Source organism: Rhea americana, unplaced genomic scaffold, assembly GCF_003343005.1.
Source record: "Rhea americana isolate MKP2758 unplaced genomic scaffold, rheAme1 scaffold_185, whole genome shotgun sequence".
NCBI lineage: Eukaryota > Metazoa > Chordata > Aves > Rheiformes > Rheidae > Rhea > Rhea americana.
The window spans coordinates 1,278,868-1,294,458 of record NW_028185983.1 but is presented as its reverse complement, the minus strand read 5'-3'; the positions used below and the strand labels follow the sequence as shown (position 1 = coordinate 1,294,458).

The following is a 15,591-nucleotide window of genomic DNA, read 5'->3' as shown; positions in this document are numbered from 1 at the left end:
GTGCAGCCAAGTCTGCTTCCTGCTGTATCGTACTAATAACTGAAAGTTAATATTTTAATGAAAATAGATGGAAAAAGAAAAAGGAATCTCTATCCRGAATATCTTAAAATCCCATTGGAAACAAGGGAGCTCTATAATTAAGAAAGTGGATATATTCACATGMTATTGAGAGATACAGTGAAAAAATTTAAATAGTTATTGATGAAATATAACTAGCTTGGGTCTGAAAGTGAACTGTTAAAACTTTCGGAGGCAAAGATACAGATTGATGTTTGAAGTAAAAAAAGATACGGATTTATTATAATTGAATCTATATATAAAAGCCACAGAATACTTAAAGTTATTATAGAAATTATTGGTTCCTATAAGGGAACAATGAGATTTTATACCGGTGAATATAATGAATTTCAATAGGGCATTCAATGCAACAGGGAAACAGTTGTAAAAGTCATTCTGTGATCAGATTTGGGCCACTACTTGGAAAACTGTATGAAATGCTGTGTTCATTGGTTACACCAGATGATTTAATTGTCTGTTCTGGCCTTAAAACCTTGATTCTGACTGCCTGAAAAAATCCCCAGCTTTCATTTTCACCAAAGTGACCTGCCTTCTTGATGAGAACAACTTGGAAATACTTAAGCCAAAACTTACTGCCTAGCACCTCATGACTTCTTAGCCATATGAAGTATGAGCCATGTGTCAGCTCCAGCAGTGATTGCTGACCTTGAGAAAGTTAGAAGCAAGGGACCAAACCTGGATTCATATTCCCAAATTCATAACTTCTTTCCTACTACACCCCAAAAGTCTGAAACCTGACTGTAATTCTGTATATTTGTCCAGAAGGAAAACACAAATGAAATGGCTTACACATGAAAGCAAAGAATTTGGTATTTGAATTTCTTAGATATCTCTAACCCTTCAACAACAAAATACTTAATTTCTGTTTCTATTTTTGTCAGAAATCTCAGTCTTGAAAAGAACATGGCAAAATCTTCTGATCCAGTCATGACGACCATTTATTCCATCTGGTATAGCAAGGAAAATTCTTGACACACAAATGTGCTTAGACCCAATAAATCTTTTCCTCAGAATAAGATAGCACATGGATATGTGTTCTTCAAGCTAAGCACARCAAAATTTCATATTTTATGACTAACTCATTTATGCTTCATGTAGGAAGTTTAACTAAAGTAAATAAATATAATACCTATAAATTCTTCTGGCCTTTGCATATCCTGCCCTCTTCAAAGACTGGAAACACCTTACTACAGTCATTAGTGCTATCAGACCTGCAGTTTATTTTGTTGYGATCATCCAAAGGTACTGTTTTAGATATTTCATGAGAAAACCGCCCATATATGTGCCACAAGTGTTCCAAGAGAATTAAAAGAAGCAGTGCAACTTTTTTTAAACTTAAGAATCAGTACAGATAAGGACAAATATGTAACATATTTGATACATCCAAATATACCTTAATTATGAACTTGATCACCTTTTTCTTTGTTAACAGTACTTTTGCCTAATTGTGTCCATATTTCTAAAACTTGAGGCGTATTTTGGCTAATGCCAAAAGTGACATTAAGCAAAATCACTCAGCAGGCAGTAAAGTCATTCATTTTTTCTTTCTAAGAAGCAGACGCTACTGATCTAAACATCCAGATAGTTAGCAACCTCCTTTATTTATTCCCCTAATGCAGAATTAGTGTAATGCATTCCATCTGCTTGAAGAATGGAAATGGTGGGTTTTCCTAGAACTCTTCCAACAACAAACTAAATAATGCAAGCCTGGCAAAACACAAACTATTGTGGGAAACAGAAAAAGCACAGAAGCATCTTTTTCTTTCAAATCATAACTACAAAATAATAAATAATATTGGAGTCACATGGCTTTTGCAGTAGTGAATATGGCCGAATGTGTTTGCCATTAAGCCCAATTTAGTGAAGTCACCATATACTYTCAGGAATTCATTGGGATGCAAAATTCATTCTCAATTACCAGTGTAGTACAGTATTCCAGCTCTAAGACAGGCCTGACTAAAGCTCATCTGTCAAAACAGAGGTCTACTTAACAGAACATCTGTGAAATTTGGGTAGCTAGTAATAGTGATCCAACAGATTACCCTGTTAGTCAGCAATGCCATAGGTTAGCTGGCCAGGCTATTCTTCATGATAAGGGATTGCAGAGTTCCTTTCTTGTAGGCACCATTTTGCTGCAATTCATGGGAATCAAAACAACTTTRCTAATACTTTTTCCACTTAAAATTCTTTTGTCTAGTGTGTTCACCACTGATTCCTTTTAGTTCTCAGTTCACCGATTGATTTTTTTCCAGTTATAAAATATATAACTAGGCATAAACTAGCAATATAATCTCAAAATTCAATGACACAAAAGATCTCACTATTCAATGCCATTTTACATTCTACCAGAAAGACACAACATATTGTCTATCTACGTAATTTTGCTGAAATTTTTTCATCATCGGAGAGTCAACTGTTAAGGCAGGCATATTTCTTTGTAATATTGTAGAAACRTAGGCTGAAACTCTGGTTTAAGTCTAGACAATGGTACACGCSCAAGTAATGCTATTGGCTGAAAGAAAATACTTACATAAACATCTAAACCATGGTGATTCTAATGTAATGATCTAATATAAATCCTAAGACAAAGCTCCACATTTCAACCTCTCTTTCTTGCTTTTGTCTTTACAAAAGATGAAAATATAATTAACCTCTAAAACTCCACAGCAGGAACTGGTATATATCAAAAACAAAAAAAATCAAGAGCAAGGGCATGTTTTTTTTAAATAAAAGCATAGTGACTCAACAGCTAAAAATCCAATGGTGTTAGAAATCATAAGCTGAGTTTATGCATTGAATTTTACCAAAGAAGCAGTGAATGACTTTGGCAGAGAAACATAACTATTCTATACTGGAGAGAACYCATTTGGATAGCTATAGCAAGGAGAAAACTGATTAAGAATATTCATCTTTTCACATTACTCTGTTCATGCTGGTGAGTCAAATGAGATGGTGCAGGAGATCAGGTGTTTTCATGAACTGGAATTAAGTATAGCCTGATGTACAAAGAGGCACTAAGCAAAATCTCAAACACTTGTCCCACCAAAATTTACATAAAATGTCAAAACCTCTGTTATTAGAATCAAGCAGTCACACAAACAGTCATTTTTGCTTCAGAGATTTTTAATATTTTTGGTATTAACTATCCAAAACCCATAAAGCCTCTGTCCATACCTGGTTTTGGACTAAATTAATTTAATGTCAAACTGTATGGAAATTAAAATAAATATGTGTTAAATTTWAAAAAGGTAGGATTCTTCTAAATTCTTTTAAGTAAAAAATTAGGAATGGTAAATCTTCTCTAAGGCTGATTATCTGTCTGCAGTGCTTATATGCCATGCTTTTACACCATAACTCCACATGAAGATTACTAATAGGAAAAGGAGAGATCTTCCAAAACCACTGCCCACAGTAAAAGGTGGAGAATAAAATTAACAGTTCAATGATTATATTCAACCTATCGTAAGACAGTGAAGAAATATTTTAGGTTCTTTGTGATATGCATTTTTAAATTCATTTTTAAAATTACATTATTCAGATACCATCTACGAAACCCTAGTAAAAATCACTAAATCATATTATTGTCTTCTAACAGGCAGATGCGGYACTTGCATACCTGTTCTTTAACTGAAGCGAGAATTGCAGAGGTTGTCTCCGTTTCGGAGCCATCGCCATTGGATGTGTTCAGCACAGGACTAAGGGAACTTGTCTTATCAGAAGACGAGGGCTGGTCTGGAACAGGCATAGCTTCTGCAGTATATGGGAAAATAAAACAATTATTTTGTTATTACAAATCTGGTATGTATCGGAAATCATATGCATGTAAGAATAATGTTATCTTAGGAAGAGCATAGAAGAAATTGCATGCTTCAGGTGGGTAATACAGAAGTAATTAATTCATCATTCTTTTTAAACTAAGTTGTTTTTAAAATAATTTCTAAAAACAAAATATTAAATGATATCCCAGTTCCACTCCAAAATATTCACCACAGCACATTTGGAGAGGATTCAAATCATTTACAGCTTTTTTTTTTTTCAAATACTATTCCAGTGGCGGCATCCAACATGAAATTACAATGTCATGAAAGAAATGAATCATGAAATGCTTTGCAAAGAGAGAACCAACAAAAGATACATGAGAGAAATACAAACCTTCAATAYTGAATTTCTAACTTGAATGCCTATTTAATATATATTGCATTTTAAGCTAGTTAACCTACTCTGCCTAACTTTCTCCTAGTCTAAAAGGTGACTTAAGTATCATAGGTTTCTTTGGGGGGAAAGAAAAAAGAGTAGCATAGAAGTCATTATGCTAGTTTTGAGAAAAATAAAGTCTTAGATCTTACTGGTATTTCCAATATTTGTTTTCCAAGAGGGAGGTGGAGAGGGCAATTATGGAAAGGTTTCTCTTTCCGAAGCTAAGCTATAGCAGAGTACCTCTGGATAAATGCTGTCACAACACATCTCTGCAGGCAAGTCAAGCCACTTTCCAGAACCAAATGAGCACGGAGGTAAATTGCATGGTTACAAGCAAGCAAGTTAGGGTAAGATCACGTATACGTGGGAGCTGGCCAAACCCATTTATTTTGTGGAACAGCTCTGGCCAACAGGCTGCCAGCTGGACACCCTTCCTAAGGAGCAGTGGGATCTCCAGAGCAGTGCCATCGGAGGGGGCCYGCGGCACAGCCCTTGCCATTCACCTCCATGGCATGCATCCTTTCTCACCTCCATTCTCCTTTTATGAAGACCAATCCCAGGTCTTCATAAAATAAAACTTCTTCTGGAAGAAATAAGCCTGAAAAGGGGAGATGGGTAAAAGCGTCCTACAGAATTCAGTGCACCCATGCACCAGCTTCTCATGGAAACTCGGGCTCTAAAAAGAAGGGAAGGGGCAATCYGTAAAGCTCTGTAGCCTCAGCACTGTCTGCAAAGGCTCACTCAGCCTGGCTGGGTCGTCTTTTCCAAAAACTTCCCACAGCTCAGGGCACTAGCACGCATACAATGGTAAAAAAAAGAAAAATATGAATTATTCATAAAATATTTTCAGTTATCTCTCTCTAAATCTCAGTCTGGATTAGTTTATAAATTGAAGGATTATATTGTATAGCATAATACATTATTTCTAATTAAAAAAGCTGCATATTTTCATGACTGCCTTTTAGTATGCAAATCACTAGATGTGGTAAATACTGAATCTTTAGCTCTGGTAATGTCTTTGCTCAAGATGCATACACAACCTGAAGTTAATACTTGAAAATGTAGATGATACATTTGTCTCCTACAGCACAAGCACAGTATATAAAACTTCCATATCTTTCCAATACACCAATTTAAAATGACTTTTGAATTTAATATTCTTATTCGACATTACAAACACCAGCTCCTACTATGACAAGTTACCTATTTTCTCTAAGGTACCATATAATTAAACACAGATAGCAGAAAACAATTAAATATTATTATTCTCTGTAAAGTACCACATGAAACGCACACACGTAAGTATACACCCTTATTCTACTACCTTACCTTCAATCAGATCCAATTTTCTTTTTTAAAAAAAAATAAATTATTAATTGTATCATAACAGGAAGCAAAACCATTTGCTTTGCAACATTGCAATTTTCCTGAAAAAAATACAAATGGCCTAACAGCTCATTTTGTAAAGCTGTATTTCTCCATAGACATTGGACTGCATTGATCCTGCCATCTACCCCACATCCTAATGTCCAGCTGAAAATTGCACACAGGACAGAGAGGGACCACCAGACTTCAGGAAGAAAGTCAAAAGGGCCTGTCACCCTTGCAGCCACTCATTCAGGGGCAGTGGGGAGCTCCAGCGCTTCCCACGGCTCACCCAGGAGGCGCGTGGAGCTGCACAGTGCAATGCGAAGAACCGCCTGCCCCAAACCGCCGTGGGGCAGGAAGAGGCACTAAAACCGTGACAGCAGCCCCCACTAAGTACCTTTGGATGCGCTGGCTGAGAGCAGCTCCCCTGCTGCAAGCTTATTTTCCTCTCCGGTTTCCCAGAAAACAGCCTTTGTGTGCCCAGCCTGGCTGCCGGCAGGGGGACACCATGCAACCACCCCTTCCAAAAATGCTACTTGGAGCAAGTAAAACCCAGCGAGCTAAACAAGACTAGAAGCCAAAAACTCCTTGSTCCTGCTCCCAGCTGTCAGGAATTGTCATTTTACGTGTGTTTAAATTTTCCTCTTCATTTGATGAATTAGGAGCCATCATCCCCTGCCTGCCTTCCTCCAGCCGCCCCAGCTCCCAGCACAGCCTGCTGCTACAGCATGTTTCCAGGATTTTGGTTTCACATATAAAACTTTAAAAAAATAATAAGCCAACAAGCATGCTGTATATTCTTGTTCTCTAGAAACAGAGAAATCACAAGAAATGTTGCTGATACTAGAAGTACTATTTTGTTCACCTACTAAAATATGCAGTTTTTATGCAAATGATCAAATAACTCAGTTTCTTCTGGACACAGACTATCATTTCCAACATCTATCTCATTAGTTCAGCTCATCCCTACAGTAATTTGGGGAAAAAAGTTTGCAGCCAATTGCATTTAATAAGCTAATGTCACTGAATCTCCAGTGTGACAATATCTGGCTAAGCTTTTACCATTATACCTTCTAATATTTTTGCATCACGCAAAATCAGATGAAAAATACAATACGGAAAGAATACACAGAATGAACTTTCAAAATCAACAGAGATGTTGCTGTACTGAAGCAAAAAATATTCAAAAAAACATATGTGAATCAGTAATATTGTTCTGACAGCAAGCACCACTGGAGCAAAGGCTAGGCCCTCTGATCAGACGCGGTATATATTTTAATTTAGCTTGGCCTTCAGTACATGAAATTAGCCATTCTCAGTTCTTAGTAGGACTTAAACTGCTGGCAGTGTAGAATTACAGAAAATAGGGCTAAAAAGGGCCTCCTGGTCACCTAGACCACTAACAATCTCTTTAGCAAGGTAGATTTTTCTGCCTAAATCAGTTTGGGTATGTAATATGTATAACCACTTCTTAAAAACATCTCTTATCAAAATCCCCCGCAGCTCCCTCAATCTGTTCCTACGTTCCCTAGCCTTACCGGTAGGGTGCTTATTTTGGTGTCTAATATCAGGGTTTCTCAGTGCAATTTAAGTTTAGTGTTTCCTGGAACATCTAGCATGGACACAAAAATCAAGTAATTTCACTCCTCTTCAAAAAACCTTTAGCATATATGATAAGTACTGCCCCTGTCCTTCTGCTCTTGGTCCTCCTTCCTAGCAAGGCTGCTCCTATTTGTAACATTTTCCCTCATAAATCAGGCTAGCTGATAACCTCTGAACTCACACGCAAGTGACAACAGCAGTGAAGAACAAAACGAAAATTAGATCAAGTGTGGAGGTGGAAAATCTGTTAAGAAGCTGAATGGGATACTAGATAGCGAAGTAACTAGAACACAAAGTAAACCTGTCGTATTCAGTTTCCACAATAGCAACAAGATTCACAGGAGTGTCATGAAAACACAACTGAGGTTGTGTAAGGCAGGGCATATAGGTGCTCCTGAGAGAGCAGAAGTTAAACCTTAGATGATCATGGATAGACGAAGAAGAAAAGTACTACCAGCCATTTGGGAACATACTAGGAAGTTGGACATAAATCATTGATAGATTCCCATACTTAATATCACTGGCAAGATATTTTTTGGAGTTTAGTTGTCAGAGTTTAGCCTTTCTTTTTCTTTTATCTTTTTTTGTTGTTGTTGTTGTTGCCTTTGTAAGAGGATCCATCTCAAAATTTTACCTCACAAACTCGCCACCCCCAAAATGGCTTTGTCTTTAACAATAGAGACAAGAAAAATAGGCCTTGATGGCTTATACACGTGCGCTGGTTATTTGAGCCACCCCTTGCTGACACCTTCAGCAGCACACTGCTCCTCGCTGCCTGCCTCCAACGGCTCCGCAACCCATAAGCACCTGCCAGGCATCAACCAGCATCGCTCCATACAGTAACCACATTCAAACAAAAATTGTTAGAGGCGTCTTACTTTTGGGGGGCTTTACCGCTTTGTCAAACTCGGTTAAAATAGGCCAGCAGATCTAAAAAGCATTAAAAGTCAGGTAGAAAGGCACTTCGCAAACCGAACTGCTTGGGAAAGTGGGTTAAAAGCCACTTTTAGCATGCTGATTACTTATCAAAAACATCAATGCTGACTTGAGTCCTACTCAAAACATTATTCCTGAGGTAAACAGGATGGAGAGGGTCAGTGGGTCAGTTCTGGAGTCAAGGATAACTAGAAGATAAGCTACTTCTGAGACAGTTAAAACCCACCTGTCTCCTATCTGAAGCGAGCTCTGTGGTGGTTCAGCTGCAGGCATCTCCACCTCCTCTGCTTCTCCCCCGGAAAGGGCCCCGACCCCTCCCCAGCACAGCCACTACGCTCTGTTAAGACTTTTATGAACGTCCCCAAACTACTGCTACATGTGATTCACAGAATTCCGACGAAAAACCTGTTCCCAGACAAACGTTTCTGCAATGCCTGAAACTTTAGCATTTGAGGCAGCCCAGCAGGCTCAGGGGGCGATGAGCACCGGCCTCAGGTGCCCAGGGCCTGAGGCACACTCCACGCAGAGCCGGGTGGGAACGTGGTGAGAAGAAATGAGGTGCCACCGCAGACACCCTCAGCTCCAGTAGGACACGGGGAAAAGTAGCGATAAAGCAGCAGAACGAAGGCGTTGTAGGGAACGATGAAACCTGACTGGATAAAAAGACAATTCGGCTTGTCATTAGTTTAAGCTGCTGCTTTCACAGGTAACAACAGGGGGGAACTATAAGAGATTAATGCCACTCTGTACAGTGTGGCTCCTGCTCTGGACAGCTGGACTGCCCCCAGCTCTTCAGCCAGGGAGAAGAAGACGCCCGCACCACAGTCCCTCCGTGACCAACAGGGCATCAAGCAGTTGGGATCAGTCAGACAGCAGCTCCACTACAAACTCAAAGCGCACTCAGCATTATATTTTAGTGCTGAAAGATGGCAATGGGCAGCGAGCAGTAAATACCTCTAATTGACAGCGGCACTGCACCTGGAGCCCTTGCTCTTTTATGGTTCCCCTAAAGCTAGGGAATATCCGGAAGAACCCCGGGCGCGGTGCCATCCCGGGCACAATGCCACGGCCTTGTAGCAGCCTAAGTCACCAAGCACCTGCCCACTAGCAACAACGGGACTGCAGTGCTTTCATTTTCCTAGTTATGAAGGGGCTTGGGGGGTTTTGGGTCTTTTTTAATACAGCAGAATGATAGATCATTTCAAGATAGTATTTTCCACACCACAGCTATATTCAAAGTAATTGTGCTTATTGAAGAGAACTGACGATTTTCACTTTTAAAACTGAAATGCTATTTTTGTTGTAACCTCCTAAAGCTTCAACTACCTCACAGTAATTAAATTGATTAGTTACTCATCATTACATTAATATTATTGACCTAACAAAGCTGTTCTTGGCTTTCCATCCTGTAAACCTAAGCCAAATGGAACTGTATTCACTTTTTGGTCCCCACATTTTCTAACAGCACTGTTTTATACAAATAATGAGCATGAGTAAATGTACACATAATTCTGAAAGAAATTTGATAATAAATAATTAAAATGTACAACGTACATGTTTCAGGTGCAGCTATCTCTATGCACTGGTGCACGCACACATTGCTTTCATTAACCCTACAATTGTTCATGTCCAGTTACTGTTTTTTTCAGAGTATGAAGAGAAAGTGCTCATGGAGTTTTTCACTGCAGTAGAAGCTCCCGAGGGAGAATGCCAGTGCTGGGCTGCTTCTCACAGGCTGCTTTGCTTGGGGTAACGTGTTTGAGCTCACTAGATACAGCCTAACTTATTTAAAGTTGCAGAAAACCATGTCCAAGTTAAATAATTCATAGAACCATAGATTACATTAGGTTGGCAGGGACCTCTCGAGTTCATCTAATCCAGCCACCTACTTGAAGCAAGGCCAACTAGGTCAAGCTGCTCAGAAACTTGTCCAGTCTAGTGCTGAGTACCTCCAGCGATGAGCATTGCTCTGGGCAGCTCATTTCACTGCTTTATCACCCTTATGTTGACATTTTTCCCCCTTTTAGCTTATAGGAATTTCCAGCATCTGTCCATTGCCTCCTGTCCTATCACCCGCACATCTTTGAGAAGAACCTGGCTCTGTTTCTCTCTGTTTTCCTTCATAGTAGTAGTAGGCTACACTCCTCCTCTTCTCTTGTTGTTCCAGCATCTTAGCTATAGCTTTCMAGCCTTTTTCCTATTCAGGTCASTGAATTAATGGCAAACTTTAGTTGCTGTATCTCAAATTCAGAACCACATTTAAAACAGATTTTMAAAGCACCTGAAGTGCATAGATTTACAACTCTTTCTGTCAGAACCAAACTTTTCTCAAAGTGAAAGGGTGACAAGCAGCAATCACAAGTTACAATGTGGAAAATTCTGATAGGACATAAGAAAAATGTTATTTGCCATGAGACTGGTTAAGCAAGGGAGCAGATACCCAGAGAGGTGGTGGAATCTCCATTCTTGAAGGTTTTCAGATCTCATCCAGACAAGGTCATGAGCAGCCTCATCTAGCTTTGCAAGCAGCCCCATTCTGAGCAGGAGTATGACTAGATGACTTACAATCTAAATTTTTGACAGCAAGAATGGATAAGTTAAGGTGCAAATTTAAGATCAACAAAGAATTCACTATGCAATGCAGAATATATGCGTATCAGTTTGGCATTTATCTCAAAGGAATCTGAGGAAATAACAAGTGGGGCTGTAGCTATGAATATGACACTACCTGATAAAAGCACTCTAGTGACATATTCACTCATGACTTGTTGCTACTCTTACTCAGATGGGGAGCCTGCATCCACCTTTGAATGATCTTACTCTTTTCCTCTCCCCATCAGAAACATCATGCCTCATTCACTACATCTTTGGAGAACACTGAAAAAAAGTGTTAGAATGAAAAAGCAGCACAATGATCTGTAAATTTAGTATTAATTCCATTTCCAATTTAAATTGATTTGTTCGAATAGGTTCTTGCTCTTTTCTAGCGTGTTTAAAGAAAAAGGGAGTCTTCCTTAAAGAGGTACTCTTGAGAGTGTTCATAGTACTTTCATTTTTAAATATTATGTTTATATTCCCTTGAAAGTTACTTTGTTAATGCTGCTTACACAGTCCATTGTAACATTACCCTTTCAAGGGTAGAAAGTGTAGAAGGCTGAAAAAACAAACAAACAAACCAAAACCCCAAACCAGTTCCAAAACATTTGGAAATCAATAGTAAAGCTGAATTATCTATTACATTGGCAACTGCATCAAATCAGTAGAATCAGAAAATCCAAACATGTTTCTTTAATTAAAAGACATTGCAGTAAGGAGTATGTACTCCCTAGTGAGTTTTCCCTGTACAATGAGCCATTAACCAGTAAGAACATTCACTATAAAAGCATAAGTCATGCTTCCTTACTACATAGCAATCAAATTTGTCTTGTTACTGAGCTAATCTGGAGAACTGTGAACAACACTGAAGTAGCCTTCGTTAAGAACCAGTCACTTAAGAAAATCCAATATGCAATTACGCATCTGGAAATATTTTTTCCTTCCTTTCCTCTCACCTAGATATCCTGAACACAGAATATGGTATGACTACTATTTCATAAATATGCATTTTTATTATTCCCATTAAAGTTCTTTCTACTTTACTATTGTTTCAGAATAATGGAGAATTTTTGTAAAATGAATACTTGAACATCTTTTTATTTGACCTAAACTGTATGYTTATAGTTACATTTCAAATAACTGTCTATAATTTCAGAATCCCGTGTCAGGACTGCAGATGCAAGGATTAACATGGATCCTGTTTCTAGCTGTTTTAATTAAAGGCAGATACATAAAATACTGCGTTCTTCAATACAATGCATGACTGCAATACGGAACCTCTATTTCTCTTTACATGTATGAAGAACAGTGGTTCTTTGCAAGTCTATAGCTGTGAACAGCTCCAACATACTAGCTTCTAATAACCACAGTAAAAATAAAAAAGGAACTGGCTTGGCACAGTATATACGAAAATGAAAACCACCAGATTTCACAGTATTCACTGAAGCGTTCTGGTAACACAACTTAAGAAATAAGTGGGTGTAGGYTGGAGTAATAACAATACAGAATACAATAGCTTTGGCAGTTCTTGTAAGTTACTACTTATACAGGACTGTAAACACATCACAAGTCATGTTTGTTCATAGAAATMTGGAGAAAACAAAACAGAAAACAATAATTTCCTTATTATATATCATAAAGCCAATTCAGACATCTGAGACGTTGCTTTGTCTGGTTATCACATACATATGACTATTGGACTAACTGTTTTCAGCAGGCTTTCGGAATAATAGCCCAACTGGATCAGGTAGAAATTAGCACTTCTCGAGAATTCAGACTTGCAAGGAATTGGCATCAGCATAAAGATGATATATTCCAGTCCTTTGATAATAGCAGACTCCGGAGGTGATTGAAGACTGAGATAGCACTGGATCTAGGTAGCAGGTCACATTTCTACTAACGTTGCATTAAAATTTTCTGTGGGGTGGCTCAAGYACTCACTAGCACATCACACCTGTAATGACAGAGGGCATCCGTCAGCTGCGTGACACTGAAACTGCAGAGGAAGTCTGCAAAGATGGGCCTTCTCTTTTCCTGCACACATACAAGCAGTGAAACTGTAGATTTCTCTTAGTGAGGGCTCATTTTTTCCCATCTCTGTTGGCAGTTTGATGCAATTTGAGTCCATGAGTTAAAAAGAAGATAAGAATATCTACCAGGCCTTGCCAAATACTTCCAAAAGATATTGCCTAAATAGTTATCAAAGCTTCTTAAAACTTACATCTCCTATGTTGAAATCACTAGAGGGAAAACAAATTAGTTAAAGAGGGCAATATATTCTAAAGACCTTTGCAACGGCTTAAACTTAATTAAGGGTCTGGGATATATCAAATCAGCACTCTTGTCATCCTAACTCGCCAGTCACTGGGGCCTTCCAAAGAGTAGGGGTACCACTGGGTTTCTTGTATGGCTCCTGGTTCATAGACCCATAGAGTTTTCTATTTGTTAAGAAAGGTGAGATCCCTCATGAGTTCCCTCTCTTCTTTCATGACTTGTACTGTTGCATTCTCAGTTATTTTAACCATGGTATTTGGGACCATTAAACAGACAAAAAAGAATCATCTGGTTTTAAATTTTAGACAAAGGGGAAATTCAAGTTCAGTAAACCTTAAAATTCCTGTTCTTTGCAAAATTGCGATAGAAAATATAAAAGATCCTAAACTTTACAGCAACAACCAGATTCTAAAACTTCCCTGAAGAATAGCTATATTAGTAAACTTCCCTCAACTCCCCAAATCTTTCCTTGACTTACCCTCCCCTAAAGTCCTGCATATAAAAAAGTGTGTGTGTGTATATACGTAAATAAAAATACTTAAAAAATAAACCTATAAATGTTGACATGGTATGCAGCTAGTGTATATGAAGCCTCTCCTCTTCTGTTTCACGTATGCCTAGGTCAAGAAGGCATTTCCTGAAACAGTATCCAGAAACCATAGTTAGTTCAACAGGAGAGGGCTCTGCTCAGGTAGAACAAATATTTCTCTTTCACTCTCAACACATTACCCAATGTCAGAATGCTGGAAGCCACGTTAAACCTGGTCTCTTGGTTGCTTAAGCCATCCGCAAAGCTTCCAAACTTCTCAGTTCAATATGATCCTGCAAAGTGTTGTTTTGCTCACCTAACATGTCACAGAACGTAGGCGGTTTTGCTTTTTCCCTATAATAGTTTAAATTTCAAGTATTCAAGTTAGTATACAGCCTTCCTCCAAAAACAARCAATACACCTAAGATGGTGAACACTGTATCAGCTAACCTCCCCCATCCCCCTTCCTTGTTAATATATTATGGCAACTGAATTAAACAACACAGATGAACCTCACGCTGGCTTAAAAAATGTTCCTACTTCATTGGTATTGAAATTGCTATTTCTAGCATGCACCATTTGAGAACAGAGCAAACTCCTAAAATTCTTATGAAAATATTTCACAGCTGGAATCAGCAACATAATCACAATGAGAAACCAACATAAAAATTCACACTCCTGCCAATATTTTACAGATCGCAGCATGAGGATTTAAAATAATTGATTTCAGTTTTGCCGAAAAGTCTATTCATAAATCAAGCTAAATTGTTCCATTCATGGAACCCAATAAGAGAATATTGTTTGCTGCTGTTACTGAGGGAATGAGAGTTCTTATTTCAATGACAATGCCAATATCCTCAAGCATACAGAATAAAAGCCAAATATACTCTCATAGTGAATTCTTAAAATCTCTTGTGACCTAGATATCATATGARTAGATGATATTAACAAAATTTGGCACATTTTTCCTTTGTCTTTTTTTTTCCTTCAGTGGTCTGTTTATTGACTGGGAGTGATTTGTAAATTTAAGTGGGTTAGTATTTCCCCATGACACCCCCAAAGAGCAATAACAGAAAAACATCCTTTGCAGTACAAGAGATTGGAGTCAATAACAGAAACACTTCAGGATACTTGTTCTTTACAAAGAACAGAAATAGAAAGGCAAAAGCACAGCCTCCTTTAAGCCTGAGACAAGTAATTCACTAAAGGTTCTGTGCCAAGATACACTGTTTATTACTAGTACTTAAATTTAAATTACAGACTGATTCACGTTGTCTACTCTTAATGTTTCCCATGGCTCTGAACCTGAACTAGGATAGACGGTTCTATTATTGGTGTAATCTCAGGACTAATCTACTTCCTCATTAATTCCTATAGTTAAGGACCTTGCTTATACATATCATACTGAATTGCACACAGATGATCTTCGCATCATGTCTTACTCTTATAAGAGAGCTATGCTAGACTGCAGGATGTGTACTTCCAAACAACATTGTGTGCAAAGTTATTTCCAAACTAACTCTCAGAGATACAAATATCTCCAGTAGTTAGGACTGTACTAGCAAACCACTGCAGTAGTTGCTCCAAGATCATCTTTGAAAGGTCCTGGAGAACTGGAGAGATGCCTGAGGACTGGAAGAAAGGCAATGTCACTTCAGTCTTTGAAAAGGACAAGAAGGAGGACCCAGGGAACTATAGACTGATCAGCCTCACCTCCATCCCTGGAAAGGTGATGGAACAGCTCATTCTGGATGTCATCTCCAGACATATGGAGGAGAAGAAGGTGATCAGGAGGAGACAGCATGGATTCACCRAGGGGGAATCCTGCTTAACCAATCTGAGAGCCTTCTCTGATGGAATGACTGGCTGGGTGAATGAGGGGAGAGCAGTGGACATTGTGTACCTTGACTTCAGCAAGGTTTTCCACACTGTCTCCAATAACATCCTCCTAGGTAAGCTCAGGAAGTGTGGGTTAGATGAGTGGACAGTGAGGAGGATTGAGAACTGGCTGA

General features: G+C 38.6%; 1 protein-coding gene across 2 annotated transcripts in view; it reads right to left on the bottom strand.

Annotated features, from left to right (window-relative positions):
* Nucleotides 1–15,591, bottom strand: part of CTNND2 (catenin delta 2) — a 655,980-nt gene that overhangs the window by 528,814 nt on the left and 111,575 nt on the right. For both annotated transcript variants that reach the window (XM_085302090.1, XM_085302091.1), the window contains exon 2: nt 3,695–3,828. In XM_085302090.1, coding sequence (XP_085158216.1) covers nt 3,695–3,828 — 134 coding nt within the window. The remainder of the gene's footprint in view (nt 1–3,694; nt 3,829–15,591) is intronic.